Source organism: Canis aureus, chromosome 5, assembly GCF_053574225.1.
Source record: "Canis aureus isolate CA01 chromosome 5, VMU_Caureus_v.1.0, whole genome shotgun sequence".
Lineage (NCBI taxonomy): Eukaryota > Metazoa > Chordata > Mammalia > Carnivora > Canidae > Canis > Canis aureus.
In genome coordinates, this window is record NC_135615.1 from 59,913,592 (window position 1) to 59,935,118 (window position 21,527).

At 41.1% G+C, this 21,527-nt stretch overlaps 1 protein-coding gene and 1 long non-coding RNA gene across 8 annotated transcripts in view; one reads left to right on the top strand and one right to left on the bottom strand.

Annotated features, from left to right (window-relative positions):
• Window positions 1–447: 447 nt before the first annotated feature.
• Window positions 448–21,527, bottom strand: part of RSPRY1 (ring finger and SPRY domain containing 1) — a 46,646-nt gene continuing 25,566 nt past the window's right edge. For all 7 annotated transcript variants that reach the window (XM_077898330.1, XM_077898335.1, XM_077898331.1 and 4 more), the window contains 6 exons: window positions 20,211–20,354; window positions 14,009–14,120; window positions 11,401–11,503; window positions 10,918–11,070; window positions 5,208–5,312; window positions 448–1,812 (listed from right to left, as the gene is read on the bottom strand). In XM_077898330.1, coding sequence (XP_077754456.1) covers window positions 1,716–1,812; window positions 5,208–5,312; window positions 10,918–11,070; window positions 11,401–11,503; window positions 14,009–14,120; window positions 20,211–20,354 — 714 coding nt within the window. In that variant the 3' untranslated portion in view covers window positions 448–1,715. The remainder of the gene's footprint in view (window positions 1,813–5,207; window positions 5,313–10,917; window positions 11,071–11,400; window positions 11,504–14,008; window positions 14,121–20,210; window positions 20,355–21,527) is intronic.
• On the top strand, window positions 13,098–21,246 carry LOC144314323 (uncharacterized). Its single transcript, XR_013380127.1, has 2 exons — window positions 13,098–13,493; window positions 20,194–21,246. It is a non-coding gene; the product is annotated as an uncharacterized LOC144314323 (long non-coding RNA).

Consider the following 21,527-nt stretch of genomic DNA (forward strand, 5'->3'; position numbering starts at 1 on the left):
AACAAATATATTGTCTTCTCCCCAATGTCAGACATAAGCTCCACAGATGTTTTGTATATCATGCACAGTGCCCAGAACATACTAGGTGCTCAACAAAGATCTGCGGGATGAGGAAACGATTACTCTTGCTTCTTAATTCTAATACTTGACTCTCCTACCTTGGAAGGTAGCCCTTAAAACTGAGAGAATGAAGTCTTGGAACCTTAGCAGCAGGTACCAATGAAAGTTGTGAAATCTTAGTCAAAAAAGGCAATAAATGTTTTATTTCTTCAATGCAAATTACTGTATTCACAAGCTAAAGAAGGTGTATATATATATACTTATGTATATATATATTTATATATGTGTGTGTATATATATATTTATATATATATTTGAAATTATGGAAGACTAAAGACATGGAAAAAATCCAGCACCCCAACAAGTACGGCCAGGAAGGAAATCAGCTCTGTGATAGAACAGTTTAATGAATTACAAACAAGAAAGGGTGGGGAAGGAAGAAAAAAAATGTGCATTGAGTTTAAGACACTGTAAAACTCAGAAGACATATTTACTATTCAAGTATAAACTCAGTAAGGACTTGGCATAAATTGAAAGGCAGCTGCTGAGGTACACCATTATAAAATAAGTTCTATGAATTTACAATTCTACCTTCCAATTTTCTGGGAGAAAAAACCAAACTCTTGAAGGTCTTCACCGGAGACCCTGAGAGGGATTAACACTTTTGATGAAGACATAGCAACAATCCATGATTGAATTTACTCTTCAAAAAACATGTATTTATTTAAAACAATAGGAATACGCGCTCTCAGACTGTCCTCTAAGAGTTTTTGAGACTGTTAGTTCAAGAGTTTCAAAGTATATTACTTCCAAAAACAATACTGATTTAAAAAAAATTTTTAACAAAAAACAAAAAACCTGATTTGATGGTACCTTAAAAATACCCTAAATACCAAATTTTCTCCAGTCTAACATTGCAATTAATTTAATAACTCCTCCTGCATTGTTAAAACATTTTTTCCTCAGAAAATGCGGGTATTGAAACTGGATAGAAACACCATGAATGTGAAAATACCACCAGTTTTCTGCAGTTAAAAAAAAACTACAATGTTCTTTGGAATCACGGAAATATCAAAAATTGGGTTTTTTTTCCACAGTCTGTGCACCTTCTTTTAGGCCCTCCATGTTGCTTGTAGCATTGACCTGTGTGGTTCTAGTTTATAGATTCAAGTCTTGCAGTGCAATATCCACGCTTAAAACACCGGTGTCTCTGTGACCAATGGGGAGTTATGTTTAACCCAGAAAAGCTGTTTACTTTTCCATAATGACTTCTGCCCCAGATAAAAACTTTAGAATGAGACAATACATCCTGTTAAACAATCAAATGCACCCAACATGGAGAATTCCAGTGTGGTTTCAGCACTCAGGAGGGCACGGTCTCCTAGCGTTTTTCATGGAAGGACCACAGGCCTAGCTGTTAGCACTCAGCTTTCCTTGGCCTTAAAAGGAATTTCTCAGGGCTGGCAAGTTGGGTTAGATTCTAAGAGAATTTTGTCTTTAACAAACTACCATTTTTAGCATAAAATCTGGCCATGGCTATAAGTTTCAATGTGCGCACAACTGATTAGAGATGTTTGTTTTTTTTTTTCTTTGTTTTCTCTTCAACATTGGCTGGAATCAAGTAGAAATAAGTCCATGATGCCTCTTCACGTGTGTCATGAAATATGAGAGATCTGTCTGACTCTAGACACTATTTCTTTACGACACAACGGGCAGGTCTCCAGTTGCAAGGCACAATCCATGCACAGGTCACTGAGGAGAAAGATACAAGTGCTGGTCAGGTTAATGCTTCAAAAGGGCAAACTGACAATGTGCCGACTAATCTAAAATATTAACAAGTTTGTTCAGTGAAAGTATAATCATTACACATCGTTAAAAAATGAACAAAAAAATATAAACCAACAATTGAGTCTCCCTCTCATTTCTGATCCTCCATTTTCTTCTTCTGAGAAGTCAAAAATTCAAGTAGATTCTTCTAGAAAGTCTGTAAAGTCTGTATGTACACAGCAAAAACTTACAGATGTGTATATATGCGTAGGGATAGAACATGTTATTTTCCCAGACAGCTATTCAGCCCAATATTAAATTCCCATTTCACACTGCAGATTTGACACAAAGCCTTTATATGCCAAATTTTCATTTGTATGTAGTTAGTTCCACTTCTGGGTTTCTGTTCTGTTCCACTGTGCTGCCATTCTTTTTATATACTGGGAGCAAACTATAAGCCTTTATTTTAATAGATCTTAAGATGTGGTAGGTAGGGTGGGTCCCCTCCATAACTTTTCATTTTCACAATTTTCTTGCCTTCTAACATGTAAGCTCTTAAATTAGCATTTCTATTTCCAGGAAGGAAGAAAAAAAGTTGACCCAAATTAAACTTGGAGTTACGGGAAAATTGTTCCCTTTACAATACTGAGAGCTCTTTCAAGAACAGGCCCATTTATTCAAGTCTTGTACTACATTCTTTAGTATAAAGTTTAAAAGTTTTCTTTTCATAGGCACCACATAATTCTTGGTATGTATTCTCAGATAGGCTTTTTTTTTTTTTTGTAAAGTTTTTATTTACTCATTTAAATAATCTCTACACCAACAGAGGGCTGAAACTCAGAGCCCCAAGATCAAGAGTTGCATGCTCCATGGACTAAGTCAGCTAGACACCCCTGGTCTGGAGAAGTTTATATAGAATCTTTGTTTTTTTGTTTTGTTTTTTTTTTTTTTTAGTTTATATAGAATCTATCTATTCCCTGAAAGTTTGAAATAATTCATCTGTGAAACCATTTGGGCTTTGTGCTTTTTTAGGTGTGTGTGTGTGTGTGTGTGTGTGTGTCAAATGTGGCTTTGATAATCATCTTGATTTCTTTTATGGTAATAGGAATGCTTAGATTGTTCATCTCCCACGGTCTGCTCAAGTCATTCAGTTTATCCAGATTTCCTTTCTTCCTTCCTACCCCTTTAAAATTGTTGTTGCTGCAGAAAGTTGAGCTACATTTTCTTATGATTCTAGGTTTCCTCTTTTGATTCTGTTTTGTATATATCTACTATGGACACTGCTAATACTTAAAGATACCTGGTTCTGAGTTTTTAGATTTTAGCCCCCATTTATCAGCACGCTATGTGTGCAAAACCACTGAGAAGGGCCAGAAAGCCCAAAGCTGAGTAAGATCAAGTACTGCTCTTTGGGATCTCAACAACCTCCCAGAGACAAAGATTAAAAAGGGTGTTGAGATATCCATTCTTTAAACTTTGCATCTGCCTGTGAGGCTCTAGTAATTAAAATCTTCAAAGGTGCTCAAACTGAGAATTCCAGGCTGCAGAGTTGATGCCAAGGAACAGCCACAGGTGGAGTCACTGGGCTTTTCTTCCACAAGAGAAATTGGTAAAGCTAAGGGTGAAATGAGATACACTGCCTGCACTTCCCTTAACAGCCAATTAGATAACAACCCATTGCAAAAGTTACCAACGCAGAGTGAAGGGCCCAGGCTGAGCCACACCTGGAGGTGATAAACTGGGGTCCATCACTCTAGGCTCTGGACCCTCAGGAGACCTAGTGACTAAAGCTCTGCCAAAAGAAAGAGCAGGGCAGGTAGAAAAAAAAGAAAGAGCAGGGCAGGGTACGGGATGAGCTGAGTTACAGGGAGCTGGTTTGGACATCACCCTCGGTACTGCTCATCCACATTCAGCACATATGCCTGGGCCAGATTAGGGCTGGCACACTGCCCAGCTTCTGTTTCCAACCTTGGTGGGGAGGCCTTCTTGGGGGGCATTGTACTTGTTACTCTTGCTGATATTTGGACACTCTTCTATAGGATCCAGGCTGCCCTCTAGTTCATCTCCTATAACTGAACTTGGTTAGATGGGATGGAGGCGTTGCCTTCTCAATGGTTAGGAGGGTAGATAGTAAGTAAATGAGGAGGCCCTAAAAATAAAATTGAAAGGGATTTCCCAAGAGGCTCATAAATATTATTAAAATCTTTACATTTTAGGGCAGCCCGGGTGGCTCAGCGGTTTAGCGCCTGCCTTCAGCCCAGGGTGTGATCCTGGAGACCCGGGATCAAGTCCCATGTCGGGCTCCCTGCGTGGAGCCTGCCTCTCCTTCTGCTTGTGTCTCTGCCTCTTTCTCTGCATCCCTCTGTGTCTCTCATGGATAAATAAATAAAATCTTAAAAAAAAAATCTTTACATTTTGCGAGGTGAAAACTGTATTAAAATATAATACTGAGTAAAAAAAATAAAAAGAGACGCCTTCCATCAAGCAGCTTCTATTTCAGATACTTTCTGGAAGACAGCCATGTTTTTCCCTGGCAAACTCTAATTTCTCGTTCAGTCCACTTTGTATATAATAAACTTTAATGGACAGATATGGAACTGTGGGGGATCCCTGGGTGGCTCAGCAGTTTAGCTCCTGCCTTTGGCCTAGGGCGTGGTCCTGGAGTCCCGGGATCGAGTCCCACATTGGGCTCCCTGCATGGAGCCTGCTTCTCTCTCTGCCTGTGTCTCTGCCTCTCTCTCTGTGTGTCTCTCATGAATAAATAAATAAAATCTTAAAAAAAAAAAAAAAAGAAAGAAAGAAAAGAAAAAGATATGGAACTGGTAACACTGCATAGAGTCCAAGGGCAGGCAGCTCCTGGATGGGCCACAATGACAAGCAGATTACTTTGAGCTGAAAATAATCGAGGTCCTAGGTGCTAGAAAAAGTCTCAGGAAGAGACTGTACCTTCCCTGCAACTGTCTAAAAAATTTTTACATAGAATACCTGTTACCAGGAAAAGAATTATTAACACACTAAGAAACTTACCTGTATAACAGGGCAACCTTTGTTTTCCAGACATCTCCTCTCACCTTCCTGCTAATGGCTTTCTTCACCTTTTTACCTCCTGACTTCTGCCCCTTTCCTTAGCTTAGGAAGACATACTTACATCATTTTGTCTGTCTTTGGAATTTCTTGTCTGTGTGGATTCCCCATATATACAAAACTAAATTTGATTTTCTCCTGTTAATCTGTAGCAAATAAATTTAATTCTGAGTCTAGCTAGAGGAACTCTGGACAGAGGGAAATTTCTTTCTCTCCTATAGCTGTAAAAGCAGTTCTAGAATAGGAGGAAATTTTACCAAATGCAATACACAAAAGAAATGACCAAACTCTCTTACCTATGTCCACATGGCTTCAACTGTGTGTCTGCTACTTCATCACAACACAGGGAGCAGCAGTTTTCCCGGATACTGACTTGCTTCAATAGAGCAAGACGCCTGTGCCTGAGTAGAAAGAGTAGTTTGAAACTTATTTGGTCAACACATAAATGGGCCTATTAGCAGTGATGCATATTAAATGCTTTGAAAATGCTCTGTCCATATGAAGTACACTATAGGTATTCCTTAAGCTTTGGTCAGTAAGGTTCTCACTTGCATCTCATTTCAACCCTATAGTGATTTTTTTTTTTTTAATTTATTTTTATTTTTTAATTTTTTTAATTTTTTTCCTATAGTGATTTTCTATAGAAGAGAATGACAGAGGCAGTTATTCACATTTTGTAGACAAAGACATTGTTCATAGAAAGGATTTATGTAAGGTCACACACATGGTAAACAGATTTAGGAATCAAATTCAACTCCTGGTTCTCAGTCTAGTACTAGTTTTTTTTATTTTATTTTATTTTATTTTTTTTATTTTTTTTATTTTATTTTATTTTATTTTATTTTATTTTATTTTATTTTATTTTATTAAAAGGTTTTATTTATTCATGATAGAGAGAGAGAGAGAGAGAGAGAGAGGCAGAGACACAGGCAGAGGGATAAGCAGGCTCCATGCCAGGAGCCTGACCCAGGACTTGACCCCGGGACTCCAGGATCGTGCCCTGGGCCAAAGGCAGGTGCCAAACTGCTGAGCCACCCAGGGATCCTTTTCAAATTTTCACCTTTAAGTCCTATAGCTCTGAGAGTTTGATGATTTTCACCTTTAAGTCCTATAGCTCTGAGAGTTTGATGAAAAGCAGTATTTTCCCAAGAAAAATGCACACATATAAGTTCCTATACAATTTCAAGGTGTTTATGATAGTCCAGCGCAGACTATTCTGGAAGCCCACACACCTCGGGGTAGAACCCTTAAATTACATGTTGACCCGTCTGAAATGGAAAAGCAGACAGGCAGAACTGCTTTGCTGAAGGTGCAGACCTGGTAGCTGGGCAAGAGAAACATGAAATATTCACTCTGTTCACCTTAAGCCTAAGTCTGGAAATTCAACAATGAAGAGAGGAATAAAAACATATCCCTGCCTTCACAAAGTTTCCACTTCATGGAAGAGAGACTAGAAAGAAACTAGGTGAGAAAGCAAAATATATAGAATTTTAAGTGCTGATGAGAAGTATGAAGAAAAAGCAGGGAGAAGGATGAGGTAGTGTGTAGGAGAAGCAGGGAGATACCATTTTAAATATGGCAGCCACGGGAGGTGACACTTAAGACAGGAAGGGCATGAGGGAATGAGACCTATGATATCTGAAGAGACACTATTTGTGATATTGTGATTTATTTAAAGATTTTATTTATTTATTCATGAGAGACAGAGAGAGGCAGAGACATAGGCAGAGGGAGCCCCATGGATCAGGCCCTGACCCAAAGACAGATGCTCAACCACTGAGCCACCCAGGTGTCCCTGATATTGTGATTTATAATAAATATACATTTGGTCTAGGTCTGGGTTCCTGGCATAGAGGTCCTAAAACCCTGGAAATTTCCTAAGAGAGGAGAGCAATAAAGATGTTTTGTTGTGTTAATTAGGTGGATACTGAAAAGCCCCTAGGTAACCTAAGATTGTGGCTGGTTGCTTTGCCAGGGGAACCAACCCTGTAATTAGTGGGTTGGAACTTTCACTCCTCCCCCACCTCCCAGGAGGGCTGAGGGGCTGGAGGTTGACTTCAATCACTAATGACCAAAGTTCTCATCAATCCTGTCTCCTTAATGAAGCCACCATAAAAACCTGTGAGGAGAGAGTTTGAAAATCTTCAAGGTTGGTGAACACGTGGAGGTTTGAGGAGAGTGGCGTGCTCACAGGGCATGCAGGCTTCTTGCCTCTTCCCACATGCCTTGCCCTCCGCATTGCTTCCATCTGTTCCTATGTTATATCCTTTTATAATAAACTAGTAATCTAGTTACTAGGAAAGTAAACTATTAAGTTCTGTGAGCCACTCCAACAAATTAATCAAATCTGATGAGGGAGTCATGAGAATCTTCCATTTTTAAAATTTCTTTTTAAATTTCTTTTATTAATTTATTTATTTTCTTCAATTTAGATGCAGTCAGAAGCACTGTAAAAATTCACACTGGCAACAGTCATCTAAAGTGGGGTTGTAGGACAGCTTTTTTTTTTTTTAATTTTTTTTTTATGATAGTCACAGAGAGAGAGAGGCAGAGACACAGGCAGAGGGAGAAGCAGGCTCCATGCACTGGGAGCCCGATGTGGGATTCGATCCCGGGTCTCCAGGATCGCGCCCTGGGCCAAAGGCAGGCGCCAAACCGCTGCGCCACCCAGGGATCCCTGTAGGACAGCTTTATAGGACTGAGCCCTTAACCTGTGGGATGGGATAATCTCTCCAGGTACAGAGTGTGTCAGAATTGAGTTAACTGCTTGTGGTGCTAGAAAACACACAGGCCTATTCTAGTAGCAAGAATAACCAGCACAAAGGCCCTGAGGCTACAATCTGGATGTTTCTGGAGCAGCAAGGCCAGGGTGGCTGAATAAGGAGCATGAACAAATAAGAGATAAAATGGGAGATAAAGGGCAGCCCCAGTGGTGCAGTGGGTTAGCGCCGCCTGCAGCCCAGGGCGTGATCCTGGAGACTCTGGGTCAAGTCCCAGGTCAGGCTCCCTGCATGGAGCCTGCTTCTCCCTCTCTGCCTGTGTCTCTGCCTATCTCTCTGTCTCTATGAATAAATAAATAAAATCTTAAAAAAAAAAAAAAAAGGGAGATAAAATCAGAGAAATAACAAAGGAGAGGAAGGGACAAATCGTTTACAGCCTACAAGGTCACAGTAAGAATTTAAGTTTTCACCTTAAGTGAAATGAAAAGCCACTAGAGTCTTTTGAGCAGAAAAGGGCACAATCTGATTTAAGCTGTAACAAAATCATTCTGGAAGCTGTGTTGAATAGACTGAAGGGGATCCAGGCAGAAGCTAAATGTCAGGGCAAAAATGATACACGTAGGAAATGATGGCAGCTTGGACAATGGTGGCTGCAGTGAGAGTGACAAGAAGTAGTTGGATTTGGGATACATTCAGAAGGCCCAGCCCCCAGGGTGGCTGAGGGATAGGATGTAGGGAATAGCAGAAAGTATGGTGTCAAAGGTAACTCTGGGATTGTGGCCAGGGAACCTGGAATGATAATGGAGTTATTAACGAATGAAAGTAGCCAGCAGTTCTACAATCCTGGCCTCTAGTGGATGACTATTGTGGCTGAGAGGGGATATGGTTCATCACTGTACTCTTGTTTTCTTTTGCATTTGAAGTTCCTCCTAACAAAAAGGTTGAGAGGAGGGATAAAAAAAAGAATGAATGAAGGAGAATTAGAGACAGTGAGTATATACCATATAGAATTTATAAGTTCCCAATTAGTCACAGGGCGATGATCTCCCACCAGGAAGCCAGAAAGGAATATATTCCAATGAGTAAACAGATACATGGAAAACTGTCTTAGGCACATCCACACCTAATGCTACAATCTGTAATGAGGTGCAACTGTAATGTTAAAGGGGTACAAGGTAGCAGCAGGAGGTTTACTTGGCCTCCACTGATTCTTATGTTGGTGCCACTCAGAGACAATGCAAGGTGAGGTTGTCCTAGCCTCTAACGCCGCTCTCATTTAGGGCCGTCTGCACCTTGTGTCAAGCTGACAGGGAACTGAGAGACTACATAGAACCTGCCTGTAAAAGACTTTTTATAGGTGATACCTATTGCCATCTGACTTTTTTTTTTTAAGATTTTATTTATTTATTTGAAAGAGAGAGAAAGAGAGAGAGTGAGAGAGAGTGCAAGAGCACAAGCAGGGGGCAGGACAAGGGAGAGGGAGAAGCAGACTCCTTGATGAGTAGGGAGCCCAACAAAGGGCTGGATCCCAAGACCTTGGGATCATGACCTGAGTGGAAGGCAGTTTTTTTTTTTTTTTAAGATTTTATTTATTTATTCATAGAGACACAGAGAGAGAATGAGAGGCAGAGACACAGGCAGAGGGAGAAGCAGGCTCCATGCAGAGAGCCTGACGTGGGACTTGATCCAGGGTCTCCAGGATCACGCCCTGGGCTGCAGGCAGCACTAAACCGCTGCGCCACCGGGGCTGCCCGGAAGGCAGATGTTTAAGACAGTCATGCACCCTGTCATCTGACTTGCAAAGTTTAATTCTGCAGGGGTGGTTCACTAAGTGCTGGAGCAGTGTGAACTATGGCAGCCTCCAGGGGAGCTCTTGGGTTCTGCATTCCCCTTTCAGGGTGTATGGCACAAGGCAGGCCTAATGCCAGGCTACATCCAAGAAGACAGGCTAAGTAAAAAGGAATGAGGCAGGACAGACGTGCAAGGTATCATCACTTCATATGTTCACCAAAAGGAATTTAAAGTTCAGAATCTCTGTCAGACACCAAGCCACGTGGCAGGGGAGTTCTAGGAGTGAACCTCAGGTTCCTGAGCTGGCATGTACGTGGCCCTTCTACTCCTGCCATATCACAGAGGTTCTATTGTAGCAGGCAATGCTGCTGGGTCACCATGTGACATTTTCTGGTTCATTGGAAACTGCTGAGCCACTTTTGGCCTTGAGACACTGAGTCCAAGGTGAAGCACAGCCCAGAAGGACTGTTTGCAGACCTTTCTTAGCCACAACAGGAGCTAGGATTACAACACTGTGTTACAGATACCTTCAGGGGCATGACGGCTCAACCCTGGCTCCACCGTAGCCAGTGGGACCTCTTTGAGTGCTGACAGATTCTGTCACTGATCTGACCCAAGTGGCGTTACTAGCAGGGATGCTCTTTCTCACATAGGCCCAGAAAGCTGCTCTGTTAAAAAATGATAACCTTTGGCTCATATGGTCAAATAAGCTCCAAGTTGAGGTCATTACTAGGAAGTGTCTGGAGTCTCTCCTAGCTTAAGGAACAGACCACGTTTATCACAGAGGAAGAAAAGCAGCTATTCATCCAGGAGACAATGCTGATCACAGTTTTTAGAAAAGTGGGGCTGTGGAATTTTATCCAAGATGGCATTCTCTGTCCTAATGGCTGCAGAGCAGTGTTGGCATCTTTGCCACAATGGCTAAACCCAACAGGAAGTCTATTTCAACAAATCCCAAAGTTAACAGCACATCTGTTAAAAGATATACTTGATTTCCTAATGTTTAGGACTTTTCATTGACCTTCAGGTAAAGTTAGTTGAGGGGCTTTTTTTTGTGTATGTTCATGTGTTATGTTGTCTGGTTTTTATACCAATGTTATTTAGTTCATAAAATTATTTGGAAGTGCTTTTTCTTCCTGGGTTCTGTAACATTTTAAATAGTAATGAAGTTATCTGTTACTTAAAACTTTGGTGGAAATCTCTTATGAAACCAACCTGGGTCTGGTGGTTTTGGGGGACATACCCCTTACTTTGATTCAATTAATTTTGTAATAACTGGTTTGTATCTCTTTGAGTAATTTATATTTCCTAGGAGGTCATCCATTTTACTCAAGTTTTCAAAATTATTTAAAAACTCAGGCTTTAAAACAAACAAACAAACAAAAACTCAGGTTTTAAAAATTATTTAAAAGCTGAAAAAAAAGTCTCAAGGAACTGTTTCAGCTTCTCACGAAATGCGGTGAAAGTCTGCAGACAGCCTAAGTGGTCTCCTTACCTTGGCAAAATGATTTTCTCTTCAGCTGTTAGGAAGGCGTAGTCATTAAAAGTGCTAAATTTCATAGATGGTGGATATTTGAATGGTTTAGCTCCAAAATTGAACTCACATTGTTGATATGACATGAAACTAGCTGCAGCAAAAAATCCAGATCTAGAAATAAAAACAAAGAGGTCAAGAGAATTCATGAAAACAAAGTAATACTCATACACAAAGTGGCTTTTAGATATTGTACCCTAGCAGAAAGGAGGGTGACAGATTCTGTTTACTAAACTAGATAGGGCTGTGACCCTGACACTATCCTGCCCTCATTTCCCATATCAAACTTTGGGACCGTTTTAAGTATGATCAAATGGGCCCCCAATGACTCAAAATAAAATTATTTCTCATTACAACTGACTATATAAGTGGACAAAGTCTTTTTCTGGAGAAAAGTGAATTCCACGTATCTACTCAAATTTTTGACTAAGGAAAGCTACTTACACAGTAGATGAAAAGACTTGCTTCTCAGGAGGCAGCTGGTTGCCATTTAAAAAGAAGATCATTTGCTTTTCATTCAAGTCTAACAGAAATCCTACTGTGTCTCCTAGAGGATAAAGTGGAACATTATTAGGGTAAGGGTTTACTACTGCCAGGATTCTGCTCAGTGTCTCAAGCGTTAAATACATCACTGTATAAATCTATAGCCATGTATTAACACATTCACCTTCCTCACTTTTTCTACAGCTGATCTAATACTTTAATGTACCATTAAGAAGAAAATGCTGCCAATTAATCTGTGACAAACTATCAATTTTAGGTTTCACCTCAATTTCAAAGATGTTAGAATGTGGAAAAATGTGCATTTTGGGATCAGTGAAATATGGCCAGGTCCAAATCCTGTGCTTCCTTGCCTCTCCACTGAGTAACAACTCCCAGAGATAACAACTGCTCAAAAGCATGTTAAAAAAAAAAAAAAATCATTCATCCGCACTCAAAGTTTCTGCCTTTTAAATTGTCAAAGATGGGCGGCCCAGGTGGCTCAGCGGTTTAGTGCTACCTTCAGCCCAGGGCCTGATGCTGGAGATCCGGGATTGAGTCCCACGTCAGGCTCCCTACAGGGAGCCTGCTTCTCCCTCTGCCTGTGTCTCTCTTAATAAATAAATAAAATCATAAAAAAATTAACTGTTAAAAATAATAAACACATGAAATTATACAGTGATGACAAGAAATATGGATACTCAAAGCTGGTGGAGGAGAATCTGTCGATAGATGGCAAACGCCTTGAAGTTCTATATCCCCCAAGCCAAAGAAGTTTCCCTTCCAGGGGTTTATCCTGAGAAAGCCAGAATGGTTTGTAATATTTTTTTAATCATAATTTTCAAAAGCAAAAATCGAATTGTCCAACCCCTTGGGAGCATTGGTTGATATAGTATAATGATATAATGGGTTATTGAAAAAGCCATTAAAAATAATGTTATTTAATAATCTGGAAAGCTGCTCAAGGCATATATAACAACAGCAAAAAATATACCAAATTTTAAGTGTTTAAAAAAAAAATTAGAGGTGCCTGGTTGGCTTAGTTGGTTAGGCGTCTGCCTTTGGCTCAGGTCATGATCTCAGGGTCCTGGGATAGAGCCACACATTGGTGGTGGTGGTAGTGGTGTGTGTGTGGGGTCCCTGCTCAGCAGGGAGTTTGCTTGTCCCTCTCCCTCTGCCTGCTGCTCCCCCTACTTGTGCTCTCTGTCAAATAAATAAAATCTTTAAAAAAAATTATAAGGGATTTTCAGTTTGCTTTTCTCCTATTTTTCAAATTTTTATGCTAAATGTATTACTTCAGTAATCCTTTTCAAAATTATTAAAAACACAAGTGAGGCAGTCTTTGTAGACAGTGCTTCCATCTTCAGGTCTGCTAAATGGAGAGCTTTTATGTTCCTTTAAGAACCTGCCAGCTGTTAAAATGAAGGCTTATATTGGCTTTTCAGGTTTCTCTTTTCCCACACTATCATTTGAGCTAATTAGGTGGAGCCATCCCCTCACAGCAGTGGTCAGATTCCTGTTCTCTTAGCATGCCTTTAAAGTCAGTTGACATCCATAATGCTATCGGTGCAGGAAACCAAGACAGAGATGCTTAGAGAAGGAGTGGAGTTCTTTCCCCAATATTGTTCCATGCTGAGGGTAAAATCTTTCCAGAGGTTCTATCCCCTACCATATGTCTCTACATCTTCAAAATGAAGTAGGACCAGTAGAAGGCCTCCCAAGAATACTATTCTCCAGTGCAATGGTGCCATAGCAGGGGGAAGCCTGTTTTCACTGTATTTAGTTGGGGATAAAAAAGATTCAACAATCTTAAATCCTTTAACAAACCGTATGACTGTAACTTTGCTGCTTGAATCTTTCCTTAATAAATTATTTTCATGGGTCTAAGGCACTGGATACTGCAAAATGGATGGAATGAACACTGATTGGGTCAAAAGAGACCATAAGTTGATAAAATATATTCCTGCTAAAATCCTAGAGCCATGATTGACAGTCCTGGCAGTATGCGCCTCCTGCAGCATCCCAAGCCTGCGGTCTGGAGAATGGAAGCTGGGCAGGTATGTTTAAGGCTTAAAGTTCTCGAGTGGTCTTTAAAAGCTTCTCTAGAAGGGCCCAGAATGTGGCAGAAGAGTGCCTTTTCACCAGCCATCTTTACTTTGAAAAATCTTCATTTTACTGGCATTACAATTTCAGCATCCTCAGTATTTCCCTGGATGCTGTGATTCAAAGCATGTACCCAGAGGGATACCTGGCTAGCTCAGTCAGTGGAGTGTGCTACTCTTGATCTTGGGGTTGTGAGTTCAATAAAATAACACTCATATTAATCTTATCATTTTCCCCCCTAAATTAAGGATTTTATAATCTGAAATGATTTTGCTAAAGGAAGGGCCCCACCAGAGGTGAACTTATCAGAATACTGGTCACATCCATCACAGGGAATACAAAGGCTCATATCCCTTTTTCACATAAAATCTTTTTCCATTAAAATATTTTAAGGCCTAACATAATAGATGCCTCATCATAACCAGATGTTAATCTAGTCGATAAATTCATGACAGAGAGGAATGAATACCTTCTTTCCAGCACGGGTGTAGGTGAGGCTTACTTCTGGCATTGTACCAAATCAGCTGCCGGCAGCCATCGTATGCACAGGAGTATTCATCGTCCCCAATGCCGTAGCCTTCCTGGAGGGAGACAGGGCCCAGAAAATTAGCAAGCTCTGCCTGCTGTGTTCAGGGAAAAGACGGTGTGTCTTTGTAACCATTAATCTGGTGGCTGGAATTTGAAGCTTTTGGGATGAAGGGAGCCTATGGTTCTTAGAAGATACTAAATTCTGATGTGGCCTGGTTCTCTGTGACTAGATAATGGCTTTACCAACAAATATCTCCCAAGCTTTCACATTTGTTAGTTCACTGAATCACTAAATGTTATTTGAGGCTGATGCCATCAGACTCCACTTTTTTTTTTTTAATTTTTATTTTTTTTTGTTTGTTTTTTTCAGACTCCACTTTAAGGGAAAATAAAGGCTCCGAGGGGTCAACCATGTTGCCCAAGGACAAACCATTACTCAGAAAGTCTGGACACTGGAATCTTCTGATTCCAAGACCAGTGTGCTTTCCACTTCATTGCAGTTGGGCAAACACCTTTCTTGCATGTAGTAGACTTCACAAGAACCACATGCTCAGAGATGTCAAAATTGGAGACAAGAGAAAGGTTATAGTGGATAATCAGCTAATAGCTATTCTGAGGTAGGCTCAACTGGAGCATTATATAGGTCCTTAGCAGCTTCTTTTGATTACCTATTGCCTTTTAATTATTTCAGTTATTTTATTGTTAAAAGGGTGGAGGGATATTAAGTGCTTATGAAAAAATAGAACAGAAGCAGCATGCATATCAGACAATTGCTATCTTCCTTCAAAGGCCAAAGGTGAAAGATTGTTAGTGGAGAAAAGGATTGAAAATGTGGGCCAAATCCAAGCAAGATCTCAGGTCCTGGTGATGGTCTGCTTGTTCTTTCTTTTCTTTTTTTGAAGATTTATTTATTTATTCATGACAAACACAGAGAGAGACATAGACAGAGGGAGAAGCAGGCTCCTTGCAGACAGCCCCAGTACAGGACTTGATCCCAGATCCTGGGATCACACCCTGAGCTGAAGGCAGACGCTCAACCGCTGAGCCACCCAGGTGTCCCTTTTTAAAATTTTTATTTAAAGATTTTATTTATTTATTTATTTATTTATTTATTTATTTGAGAGAGAGAGAGAGAGAGAGAGAGAGAGAGAGAGAGAGAGAGGGGCAGGCAGAGGAAGAGAACCAGGCTCAATGCAGGGAGCCCAACGTGGGCCTTGATCCCGGGTCTCCAGGATCAGGCCCTGGACTGAAGGTGGTGCTAAACCGCTGAGCCACCAGGGCTGCCCTCCCCCTCCTCCTTTTTTTTTTTTTAAAGATTTTATTTATTTATTCATCAGAGACACACAAGAGAGAGGCAGAGACATAAGCAGAGGGAGAAGCAGGCTCCCTGTGGGGAGCCTGATGCAGGACTTGATCCCAGGACCATGACCTGAGCCAAAGGCAGATGCTCAACCACTGAGCCACCCAGGTGCTCCTGGTCTGCTTGTTCTATGGGAATAAACAATGTGGTGAGGAGATCAAATCCACTTTTTTTTTTTGGTAGGCTCCACGCTCAACATGGGGCTTGAATTTATGACCCTGAGGTTGACCTGCATGCTCTATTGACTGAGCCAGGCAGATGCTCCAGTGAGGACATCAATTGGAAAAAAGGCTCGAACATGTTCCTGGACTACAATATACTGAATTCTGATGAGTGTTCTCCAAAGAGAAGCTTCTGAACTAGCTGTTATAAATGCATTATGCAGACTATTTTTTTAAAATTTTGTTTATTCATGAGAGACACAGAGAGAGGCAGAGACATAGGCAGAGGGAGAAGCAGGCTCCATGCAAGGAACCCGATGTGGGACTCGATTCCGGAACCCCAGGATTACCCCCTGAGCCGAAGGCAGACACTCAACTACTGAGCCACCCAGGCATCCCTATGCAGACTATTCACGACTTAAATAAATTTACATCTTCCTGTCTGTAGGCTGAGAAGAAATTCATCAGTTTACTTAGAATACCTTGCTCCCTTCAAAGCCTGAACAAGTAAAAAACTTATTTTTTGGGGCAGCCCTGATGGCCCAGGGGTTTGGCGCCGCCTTCAGCCCGGGGCATAATCCTGGAGACCCGGGATCGAGTCCCACGTCGGGCTCCCTGTGTGGAGCCTGCTTTTCCCTCTGCCTGTGTCTCTGCCTCTCTCTCTCTCTCTCTGTCTCTCTCTCTGTCATGAATAAATAAAATCTTTAAAAAAAAAAAAAAAAAACTTATTTTTTATTTTATGGGTGTTGGATATAGGCAAAAGACAATTCTTTTCTACCTTTACTTTCTAATGTCCTAGGAAGTCCTCAATGGAACAATTGATAGAAATTTCTAGAAGATTCCTAGCCACAAGAATTGGTTAATAGCAGACCTCACCATGCAATGTCTTCCATATCTGGATAAATTTCACAGTAGAAGTGGCATTGTGGGACAAAGGTGGAGCTCTATTAATTTCAACCACAGATCTCTACAGACTAAGAAGTAGGTGTTTCTGCCAAGCAGAGATGCACTTTAAAAATTCCTTTGAGCTGACATCTCAGAGAACAATCTAGATGTACTACACCCTCTGTCAACCTGAAAACATTTCCAGCAGGGCTAACTATGGTTTCTGCTGGCTGAGACAGGTAAATGAGAGGACAGGGTAGCTAACTTAGTACTTGGGAGATAATTTTGATCTGCTTGTTTATGGTCACATATATTACATATATTTTAGTCATGGAAACATTATTAAAAACAAAGTTTTATCCATAACTGTCATTCACGAAATATTTTGAACCCTTGTCCATGTGGTGACACGATCCTATTTTCTGCTGTCCAGCATCCTAACCGCTTCCTGTTTTACGTAATGTAATGAAGATACAGGGTCCTGCCTCCTGCTCTGGAGGTGGAAGGGTAGGTTGGCCAACTGGATTGTTCTAATAGACACCCAGTTTGGTATGAGTGACCCTACACAAAGGGATGGTTAGGACTGATTTGTGGCAGAAGTGTTGGCATCCTGGCCTTTTTTTTTTTTAAGATTTTATTTATTCATTCATAAGAGACACAGAAAGAGAGGCAGAGATACAAGCAGAGGGAGGAGAAGCAGGCTCCATGCAGAGAGCCTGATGTGGGACTCCATCCCAGGAATCCGGGATCATTCCCTGAGCCAAAGGCAAATGCTCAACCACTGGGCCACTCAGGCGTCCTTCACTCTTCTCATCTTTAAATGGGGAGAACACCTTTCCCCCAGGTGTTCAAATTCTTGAAAAGATTAGAGATAGCATATAAAAGATTTGTCACGTGGTAGATGCTCACGAGAAGGCAAAAGGTATTTCAGATAACTTAAGATGCACTCTTAAAGATTTGCTCCACCGAAACCTCCATAAAAATACACAACACAACAAGATAAACTATTCTGTGGGTGACCTGAACAAGGACTACCGTTAAGATTCTCATTTTAATGCTCTGTCTCTGAGTATGACACTTTAAACACTGAAGCCCAAGCAGTAAGAGTTAAAGCAAGAGGCACTGTGAATAAACCTCAAGTCTTTAGAAACTGGGTATTTCTAGGGATGACTTATTCCATAAAACCACACCCTGTCTATACAGGCACAAAGATTCAGAATTACCAGAACAATGTCTATTTGAAGCAAAGTTTTCAATTTGGCAACATGATTAAAATCCTACATTTGGGGAAAGAGATAGCAGACTCCATTGATTTCTAACAGGGAACCAACCTGTGCTTGGATCGGGGTAAATATATATTTTTTGTTTTTTAAAGAAAGGAATTCAAAGTCTATCAGACAATTTAGAGTAGGAAAACATCTTTTTAAGCCTCTTAATTTGAGGAGCCAAAGTTTCTCCAACTATATGGGAGAAATCAGTTTAATCTACCAGACAAAATGATCCAGCTTCACTGATCAATAAAAAAATTTTTAGTCATTCAGAATCACATATACTACACATAGATCTGTGGTGGGTTTGCTGCCAAATGAAGAGAAACAAATGCTGTATCAAAGCTTCCCCCCAAAGGAATCCATCTTTCTTCTAGTTCTGGAACAATTTTTTTTTTCTTTTTTTTTAGATTTTATTTATTTATTCATGAGAGACACAGAGAGAGAGGCAGAGACACAGGTAGAAGGAGAAGCAGGCCCCATGCAGGGAACCCAACATGGGACTTGATCCCGGATCTCCAGGATCACATCCTGGGCTGAAGGTGGTGCTAAACCGCTCAGCCACCCGGGCCGCCCAGGAACAATTTTTGTTTACATCCAAATGAAGAGTCTAGCTAATTCTCTGAGATTCTTCCCATTTTCAAATGCAAAGAGAACAGGAAGGAGCCTGAATTGTAGTTTGAGATTCTTTAGGTCCTTCCCTCAGTCTCAGTTTTCTCATCTGGGAAATGGAAATTCTGAAAGTAAAAAAACTGTGGTGGGAATCAGACTACTGGCTCTAAGATAGTGCTCTGGAAATGAAGCCCCTTTTCCTCACCAAGTCCTAAAAAACTGTCTTCAGGGATCCCTGGGTGGCGCAGCGGTTTGGCGCCTGCCTTTGGCCCAGGGCGCGATCCTGGAGACCCAGGATCGAATCCCACGTCAGGCTCCCGGTGCATGGAGCCTGCTTCTCCCTCTGCCTATGTCTCTGGCTCTCTCTCTCTCTCTCTCTGTATGACTATCATAAATAAAATAAAATTAAAAATTAAAAAAAAAAAAGTTTAAAAACAAAACAAAACAAAACAAAAAAAAACACTGTCTTCAGGATATCCTTTGGGGCAGGCCGTCAGTGTAACTGATACTACCTGCTTTAAAGCAGGTGAGAACTAAGGTGAGAACTAAGAGACTAATTGGCATTGTTCTCCAGACCCACATACTTCTAACTTTTATGGTGTCACAATCAAGCCCCACGCATCCAGGTTTTAATTAAGGCCCAGTCAATGAGGAAGCCCTTCATCAGGGAAATTTCCCAATGAAAGCAATCACAGACTGGGCTCTAGTCTCCATCCTGGACAAGAATCTGATCTCTTCACTCGCCCTCTTCCTCCAGTTGTCTCTCCAACAAGGAATTTAGCAACACACAGTTCCAAGATGCTATACAGCTTTGCTGAAAGGACCCTTCTGAAACTATGCTTCTGACAGGCTAGCTCAGTTTGGTTCACGTCTAAACCCCATCCTAGGACCTTACCTATGGGAGACTATTGTTTAGATTAACAAAGTAATTCAAGGGGTGTTCCCGTTCGAAGAGTAAAAACCTGTGTCCACAAAATATTCCAGATCAAAACTGGATTAATTCCAAACAGCTTAAAATTGCAATAACACAAAGAGGGCAGCCCCGGTGGCCCAGCGGTTTGGCACCGCCTTCAGCCCAGGGTATGATCCTAGAGACCCGGGATCGAGTCCCATATCGGGTTCCTGCGTGGAGCCTGTTTCTCCCTCTGCCTGTGTCTCTGCCTCTCCCTCTCTTTCTGTGTCTGTCATGAATGGGTGAATAAAATCTTAAAAAAAAACCACAAAAAAACGAAAAACCCAAGGAGGCTGTTCAGGCTGGGCATCGGGAGGGCATAAATTGGCAAGAAATCAACATCTGTAGGAAAGGGAGGAACTCCAGCCTCTCATACTCAAGTAGCGGTAGCTGAATCCTGCTTCCTCTAGCAGGTTTCATCTTCCCCCTACACGACAGCTTTCTGTAACAGAAGATAAATGCTAAATATCGAAAACAAATGTGCCTACTAGTTACAAGGTAAAAATCAAGTAAATGAAGTCAATCCAACATCTAGAACTTTATGAAAGGAAGAGAATTCCTACAAAGTTCTTACAGCTTAAATGCGAGGTAAAAGTCATCACAAATCCCAATATAAAAACTGAGCTAGAGATGTGTGGCTGGGGCTGGAGGAGAGCCTACAAAGACAAAGGACACACCTAACCTCTAGGTGAAAAAACTCGAGGGGAAAAAAAAACTGAGGGGCAATTTTCCTTGTGTTTTCCTATTTCTGAAACAGGTTAGCAAGCCCTGCAAGGGATCTGGCAGCATGTGGTTCAGCCCAAGAAATGATTATTGTGCAAACTTACCTGGAAAATTCATGTCCTCCACCCACTCACCAAAAAACTGCTGTTGTCCCCCTCTACACAGTTCTCTAGGGTACTCACATGATTGAGAAATTTGCTGTCTCGTGTGGCCCAGCCAATCTGCATGACACCAGAAGTGACCACGGTGACTTCGTAGTACCATACCCCAGCATCCACGCAGAAGGTGCAACGCACGCTTTCAAAAGAGGAGGCATCACAGCGAGCCTGGCAAAACCAAAGCATGTGACAGCCCACCATCAATGCCTGAAGACCACGGAAGATAAACGACCGCCCAGAGGTGGAATGTCTTCTTCCTTATTGAAGTTGCTGGTAGATGGTTGTTTCTTTCTCCATACATCCTCAGTGACACAAAGTGCAAAACAGAGTGAAAGAGGCTCTTTTATAGTTTTATTCCCAGGGAGTTCTAACAGGCTTGGAAGGCCTCAAAGATGGCTGCAGTAAGCATTCATGAGGTTACTGGCTTCTTTTTGAAGTACAGAGCTTTACCTCCCCAGTAGAATCTTTTGCAAATGCGTCAACATGGCCTTAACCTGTACTTGTTAGGATGCAGAGAGAGGAGGACATTGAAGGGTATAAAACGGGGTACCTAAAAATAATCTAAAGTAGAAAACTACGGCAGGCATTTGGCAATAACGTAAGATCAAAGAGCTGTCTACAGCCATTCTTCAAACAGCTCTTTCATCCTGAGGTGTCTGGTGCCTGATGGTGCCTTCCTGTACATAAGCAGCTTTCATCAACCTGCACCACAAAATCAGCAACATCTCCAACATACAGGGAGGAGGGGAAGCACAAGACAGAATACAACTGGTAATGCAGGGATTCAAAAAGGAAGAGCCTCTTTTAGAAACACTAGTCTTAAAAAAAAAAGGAAAAAAAAAAAAAGAAACACTAGTCTTTGTATCTTTGGATGAAAAAGATGGCAGAGATTGAAAGACATATTTGAATCAAATTGTCTACAGAGAACAAACTGAGGGTTGCTGGGGGAGAAGGGGGGATGGAGTAAATGGGTGATGGGGATTAAGGAGGGAATTGGTTATGATGAGCACTGGGTGTTGTATGTAAGTGATGAATCAATAAATTCTATACCTGAAACGAATTATTACACTGTATGTTAACTGGAATTTAAATAAAAACTTGAAGCTATAAAAAAACAATCAAATTATCAAATATTATAGTGCTTACCATCTGTAATAGCACCATGTGGGATATAGAAAAGTAAGTAATATCCCAAACACTCTCTTTCTGCATGCACCCTCTACCTCTAAACACTATAAGAACAGGACATAAACTTCCATGTATTCTGCAAGAAAGTGCTCTTTGTTCAGAACCAGGGTGTGAAAGATTTCCCCCCCACATGTGCCATCTATGGAAGTTTTA